This window comes from Chiloscyllium plagiosum, chromosome 3, assembly GCF_004010195.1.
Source record: "Chiloscyllium plagiosum isolate BGI_BamShark_2017 chromosome 3, ASM401019v2, whole genome shotgun sequence".
Classification (NCBI taxonomy): Eukaryota; Metazoa; Chordata; class Chondrichthyes; order Orectolobiformes; family Hemiscylliidae; genus Chiloscyllium; species Chiloscyllium plagiosum.
In genome coordinates this window covers 118,216,260-118,223,765 of record NC_057712.1, presented here as the reverse complement: position 1 = coordinate 118,223,765, position 7,506 = coordinate 118,216,260, and the positions used below count along the sequence as shown (strand labels likewise).

General features: G+C 43.6%; 1 protein-coding gene across 1 annotated transcript in view; it reads right to left on the bottom strand.

The window, feature by feature from the left end:
- The window catches only part of anapc1 (anaphase promoting complex subunit 1), a 202,231-nt gene that overhangs the window by 48,536 nt on the left and 146,189 nt on the right, over positions 1 to 7,506 (bottom strand). Inside the window, exons 35-36 of the mRNA XM_043675393.1 lie at positions 3,614 to 3,704; positions 3,421 to 3,474 (exon numbers count right to left, since the gene is read on the bottom strand). Of these exons, the coding sequence (XP_043531328.1) occupies positions 3,421 to 3,474; positions 3,614 to 3,704 (145 nt within the window). The remainder of the gene's footprint in view (positions 1 to 3,420; positions 3,475 to 3,613; positions 3,705 to 7,506) is intronic.

Sequence of the window (7,506 nt, the reverse complement as noted above, 5' to 3'; positions counted from 1 at the left end):
GGAATTGAACCCGGGTCTCTGGCGCTGTGAGGCAGCAGTGCTAACCACTGTGCCACCGTGCAAGCCACACAATGCCTCTCTTCCACCTTGGGACCCTCCAACCACATGGCATCAATGTCAATTCCACTAGGTTCCTCATGTCCCCTCTCCCTCACATTATCCCATATCCCACCCTCCAACTCAGCACTCTTGAACTGTCCATCTTCCATCCCACCTATCTGCTCCACCCTATCACCATCACTCCCCCCACCACCACCTACCTATTGCCTTCCCAGCTATCTTTCCCCGAACCCCATTCCCACCCTCCTATTTATCTCTCAGCCCCCATTCCCACTCCATATTCCTGATGAAAGGCTTATGTCCAAAACATTGATTTTCCTGCTCCTCGGATGCTGCCTGACCTGCTGTGCTTTGCCAGTGGCATACTTTTCGACTGTGCTGCCAAGTTCTCTCCAACATACTTTTGATGCAGGAGCTGTGTTGTCCCTTTAAGACAGACTGGATTGGCCTCCTAAAGGTAACATTGCTTGTGCAAGGCCTATTTATTCACTGGGAACCCACCTGCTTGCGCAGCTTAAATGAAACATTCTGGATTAGTGGTGCTGGAAGAGCACAGCAGTTCAGGCAGCATCCAAGGAGCTTCGAAATCGACGTTTCGGGCAAAAGCCCTACATCCTGATGAAGGGCTTTTGCCCGAAACATCGATTTCGAAGCTCCTTGGATGCTGCCTGAACTGCTGTGCTCTTCCAGCACCACTAATCCAGAATCTGGTTTCCAGCATCTGCAGTCATTGTTTTTACCTCTTAAAGGAAACATTGCTGAGCACATTAGGCAGACCATCTAGTGCCCAGTACATCCTAACAGGACCTCTGAATCAATGGGTTGGAAGTACAAGTAAGGAAGGTGGTCTGCACCAACAATATCTTGTAGCTTGCGTGAATCCACCCACTGCATTAACTTTGACAGTATTCTTTTATATTCATGAGGTGTTGATGTCACTGACAAAGTCAGCACTAACTGCCTTCGTGGTGCTGAGCTGCTTTCTTGAACTGCTGCCGTTCCTGGGGTGTAACGTCAGCCACAATGCTTCGAGGGAGGGAGTGCCAGGACAGTGAATAGCATTCCAGTTTAGCTGTGGCATTGTGTCCACTTCTGAATCATGCATCAGGAAAGGTGTGAAGCCTCTAGAGAGATTACAGAAAAGATTCACGGGCATGGTTCCAGGAATGAGGAATTTCAGTTTCGAAGACGGGCTGATTCTCCTCGAAAAGAGGTTAAGAGGAGACTCGATAGAGGCATTCAAAATCACAAGAGGTGGGGACAGAGTATTAGAGAGAAATCAGAGAATTGAGACCAAGAGGGAACAGATTGAAACCTATTAACGAAAGAAACAAAGAGGAAGTAAGGAAAGAGCTTCTTAACTCAGTGGGTGTTTGAGGTTTAGAGTGCACAGACAATTTAATTAAAAAAAAATCAGTCAAGGTTTTCAAAAGGGATTTGAAATATTACGTGAAAAGGAAGAATCTGCAGGGTTACCGGGCAAAAGAGGGGGGGGATGGCACTAAATGAGTTGCTCATTTGGAGAGCTCGCAGAAGCAGTGAGCTCAAAGACTTCCTTCTTCTTCCACCCTTGTATGTGATGGTGTTCTGGTACTGAGAGAGGTGGAGGATTTGAAAGGTGCAGTCTCAGGATCCTTGTTGAGTTATTGCAGCGTATCTTGTAGATGGTCCCCACTGCAGTGTCAGTGGTGGAGGGAGTGAATGGTGATGATGATAGATTAGGTGCCTCTTATTTATTCAGATGATGTGGGCTTCACTGGCTGGACCAATATCTACCGACCATTCTGATTGGCCCGGAGAAGGTGAACTACATTTTTGAACTGCTGCAGTCCAACTGGTCTAGATACGCTCACAGTATTGTTAGAGTGGGAATTTCAGAATTTTGACCCAGTAAAATGAAGGACTGTTATTATATTTCCAAGTTAGAATGGTAAGTGGCTTGGGTGTGGTGCTACTCCCATGCACTTGCTGCCTTTGTCTTTCTAGACGGTAATGGTCGTGGGCTTGGCAGTTGCTGTTTTATCCTGGATAGTGTCAAGCTTCTTCAGTATTGTTGGAGTTGCACTCATTCAGACAATGGGGAGTTTTCCATCACACTCCAACTTCTTCCTTGTAGATGGTTGACCAACTTTGAGTCAGGAGGTGAATTACTCGCTGCAGGATTCCTAACCCCTGACCTGCTCTTGTAGCCACTACATTTATATGGCTAGTTCAACAAAGTTTCTGTTCATTGGTAACCCTCAGCATAGTGAGATACTCGGCAATGGTAACGTAATTAAATGTGAAGGAGTGATGGTTGAATTTTCTCTTACTGGAAATAATCATTGCATGGTACTCGTGTGTCACAAAGGTCACTTTGTAGTTATCAGCCCAAGCCTGGATTTTGTCCAGGTCTGACTGCATTTGGATGGGGACTGCTTCAGTATCTGAGGAGTTGAGAATGCACTGAACATTGTGCAATGATTGGCAAACATCCCCATAACTGATCTTCTGATAGAGGGAAGGTCATTTGATTAAGTAGCTGACGATGGTTGGACCGAGGTCACTACCTTGAGAAACTCCTGCAGTTGACATAGACACAGAAAATAGGTAGAAGAGTAGGCCATTCGGCCTTGAGACCTACATTCAATTCGAACATGGCTAATCACTGAACTCAATACCCTGTTCCCACTTTTCCCCAAAGTGATTCTTACAGCTGTTTCCAAAGGAATCAGAGTGGGGATGAGGAGCATTCTTTCCAACCAGGTGGTTGTTATGCTCCGGAATGCACTGCCTGAAACGATGATGGACGCAGATTCAATAGTAACTCTTGATAGGGGAATAATTTTGTGGGGCTACGGGGAAAAGCTGCTTCTATTCACAGCCAATGTGCCAAGGCTAACAAGAAGATCAACAGATCTGCTGTACATCGGGACAATGCCATCAGATTATAGAGTAACAGGGAGCTGCAGCAGGCTCGAATATTCTTTCCAAAATTAACGAAAGCTAAATAAAGTGGCAATCACGGATTCTAATTATTGGACTATTTCTTACAACTTATTCGACCTATGTTTTGCACCTTTATACGTCACCTTAATGTGGGACATCCTAAAAAAGCAGGGATAGTGGGTTCTTTCACCTCAGGATCAGTTTAATTCATAGTGTAGAGAGTGCCTTCTGGCTGCAAGGACCCTCTTTCAAATGCGTTTGGCCAAGTTTATGAACATGGACTTCCAGGGAAACAACTCTACCTGAACTACTCAAGCTTGATAAAACATCCCTTATCTCAAAAAAGCGCAAATATAGAACAAGTACAACAAAGCATTTCATGCTGCAACTGTGAACTGAATGCAAAATACAAATACAAGAGATTGAACTTACCAGTGCTGCCGCAGGCGAAGACACAGATTCAAGAAACATTTTCACATATTTGTACTAGAAATTAAAAACAATAGTTACGACAGTCTTACGCAGAGATACTCACTACCACATTGATTGAAAACAACAGCCAAACAACTGCAAAACGATAAAAGCTTCAAGAAGTAAGAGAAGCAGCACTGAAATTAAGACCTACCAGACAATTGAACGCTGCTGCATTAGAAGAACCGGCAAATCGAAGGCCCATTGCCATACAAGCACCAGCAATAATGTTAATATGAGCTTGTCTGAAAGGCAAAATAGGAAAATAGAGTACAAATGACTTAGAGGATAAGCAATAACTTATTCACATACCTTATTTGACTTTGGACTCAATTCCTCTGACACGGCGGTGGGTAGGAAGGGACGCCAGATTTTGAAATAACTCATGGTGACGTTGTAGACTTCACTTTCTCTTCCTGTATCTTCTCCTGCTGATGATGGTGGCCATTAGGAAATGGAGGGGAGACCAGGAGACCTTTGATTTGTGAAATCATGTTGGCAAATTGTCCAATTCAATTTGCGTTGATAGGATTAGAATTCTTTGAGGTGGCAATGGCAAGTTACACAAAAAGAGAACCAGCACATGTGATCTGTTTGGATTTCCAGAAGGCCTTTGACAAGGTGCTGCCAGGACCTGCTCAATAAGATAAAGACCAATGGTGTTGGTGACATGGATAGAGGACTGGCTGACTGGGAGAAGCTGGCAATGGGGACAAAGGGGTCTTTTTGAGGATGGCAGCCGGTGACTAATGGAGATCAGTGTTGGGACCACAGCTATTCACGTTATACATTAACGATCTGAACAAAGGAACGGAGGGCACTGTTGCTAAGTTTGCAGATGACACAAATACAGATGGAGGGACAGGTTGCGTTGAGGTGGTGGGGAGGCTGCAGAAGGACTTGGACATGCTAGGAGAGTGGGCAAAGAAGTGATAGATGGAACACAATGTGGGGAGGTGTGATGTAATGCACTTTGTTAGGAAGAATAAAGGTGCAGACTATTCTCTAAAATGGAGAAATGTTTCAGAATTCTGAAGCACAAAGGAACTTAGGAGTCCTAGTTCAGGATTCTCTTAATTATAACATGCAGATTCAGTTGGCAGTTAGGGAGATAAATGCAATGTTAGCACTCATTTCAAGACGGCTAGAACACAAGAGCAGAGATGTGTTGCTGAGAGTGCATAAGGCTCTGGTCAGGCAGCATTTGGAAAATTGAGAGCAGTTTTGGGCCGCATATTTAAGGAAGGACATACTGACCTTGGAGGGAGTCCATAGGTTTGTTACAAGATTCAACAGAAATTGCTGGAAAAACCCAGCAGGGTTTGGCACATGTGGAGAGAAAGCAGAAGTAACGTTTCAGGTCCAGTGACCATTCATGAGAACGGATTGTAGCTGGGTAAATGTTGGTATATATGCTGAAGGTGGAGTAGGGGGGAAGGGTGGAGATGTAAATGTGGAGGTAAAGCCCAGAGACAAAGTGAGAGAGATGGCCAGACAAAGGAATGGGTAACAGTCAGACTGGGAGAATGAATAACCATTAGTGGCTGACAATGGGTTGTTTATGGTAGCAGCGCATGTGAAATTTACAAGAGTGATGTTGGAAGTGAAGGGCTTGCTCTATGAGGAGTGGTTGATATCTTTGGATATGTACACAATGGACTTTAGAAGGATAAGGGTGGGTTAGGGTATCTCATTGAAACTTGCAAAATAATGCAAGACCTAGATAGAGTGGACATGGAGAAGGCATTTTCACCAGTAATACAGACTACAGCTCCAGAGCCTCAGAGTGAAAGACTCTTTAGAACTGACGTGAGGAGGAATTTCTTCAGCCAGAGGGTGATGACTCCATGGAAGTCATTGCCACAAAGAGAGCTATGGATAGAGACAAAAGAACTGCAGATGCTGGAATCCAAGGTAGACAAGCCGGAGGCTGGAAGAACACAGCAAGCCAGGCCGCATCAGGAGGTAGAGAAGTCAATGTTTCAGGTGTAATCCTTCTTCAGCACCAAAGAACAGCAATTGAGGCCAAGTCATTGAGTGTATTTAAGACAGAGACATATAGGCTCTTGATTAGTTAGGAGATAAACAGTTATGGGACAAGGCAGGAGAATGGTGTCGAGAAACATATTAGCCATGACTGAAAACTGGTGCAGACTCCATGGGCTGAATAGCCTAATCCTACTTCTATACCTCTGGTCTCATGATGTTAGTTCATAAGGGAACTGGATGGAAGCAGGCCAGAATGTTCAACTAATAAAAGCTACCCAACTACCATTGTGAGGGGTTTGGCTGGGAGAATGTAAGACCTATACAACAAGTGGTTACACACAACAGCGATATCAAAAATTCTGAATTTGGTAAACTGTATCTTAAGCCAAATTCTGGATTAGTGGTGCTGGAAGAGCATAGCAGTTCAGGCAGCATCCGAGTTTTTACTGCTCCTCAGATGCTGCCTGAAATGCTGTGTTCTTCCAGCACCACTAATCCAGAATCTGGTTTCCAGCATCTGCAGTCATTGTTTTTACCTTTGTATCTTAAGCCAGCAGGTACACGCTTTTTATTAATTGAGATACAGCATTATGTCTTGGATCCATGAGCCTTTTATGACATAAATGACAAATAATAGAGGTAAAATAAGGAAAGCTTCATTTTAGCATGTCAAGAAACTGAGGAGGAAAAATCCAAAAATAGATTTTATCGATAATGCAAAATGATTCAAACATACGCAGATCTGTAGGTAGCAGTTTTGTAATATGCATATTGACTCAGTGAATATCACTGTTCAAACCTACTACGTGTGAAGCCCAAAATAATGCTGCATTAAACTGTTTGTGTTGTGTGCGCGCCCTTCACATGTATAAATTTTCATCCCTAAAAAGCATATCAGAGGTAAACTATTCCATTATATCTTTCAACTGTTTCTTTAAAACCCTTACAAATAGTAACTTAGCTGAAATCGCCTTCTGCAATGTTAGTAACAAATGCAATGATGCACAACATCATTTGAAACTGAAAGATGAAAATAATGAAGGCCTTAGGGCATAACTTAGATTGAACATGGAGTGTTGCCTTTTCAAAAACCTTTTATCTTTGATTCAACTTACAATTTACCCAAGTATTATTTCCTGTTCTATTTTGATTCCATTACTTCTTCTACATCACTTTCCGATACTTGCAGTTCAGACTGATATGGGTGAATCATACCAGGAACTTCTTCCTCTGAGTAATCTGATAGAAAATCATCGCCAACCTCCCTTCAAACCACTTCAGCAAAGTCAGCCACATAGTTTCAGATAATCATGCATCGATCAATCAGATGCGCTTAGAAGAGATCCTCAAAGAAGGGGGGGGAAATGTAAAATATTTTAATAAAATGCCTTAAATCGTTTTCATTTGAAAAATCAATCACCATTCTTGTAGTTTTTTTTAAGGTGATGATGAGCCTGTTCAGGGAATTTACTAACCAGCTATGACTGATGTGTGGAATGATTTCCCAGGTTGCACAGTGGGGGCAAGAGCTCTCAAATGGGTTCACTGAAGATTGGAGTTGTACAGGCTAAATGCTCTACTTCACATGTGATACAGAGAACAAGCTGCATGCTACAAACCCTCTACCGGTATTACGCTCTATGAAACATGTGGACACACTCTATGTTCATAGAGGTTTTATAGCGGAGCCTCCCAAAATCTGTTCCACATTTGAGGTTTTGAAAACTTGCTGTCACCCACACAGTGTGAACCAGAGTGGGTGGAGGAGCAAAGTGGAGAGACGGGGATGTGGAAAGAAGAGGGCAGATTGGCTGGTTATGGACAGCAGATTTTCGCACTGGTCTGGTCTACATATGATGGCCGACCCACAGGAAGGTGGTTGGCTCCTACCTGTTCTTTCAAGTGGCCTTGCCAACCACTGAGTTTCAAGAGGAATTAGGAATTGGCAGCAAATGGCGGCCTTCCTAGCGATGCCCAGCAGCTGGTAATCTCTCACTATTGTGTGCGAGTCACTATAATGCACGGGTTGGCTGTGGCATTTCCTACAAGACAACAGGG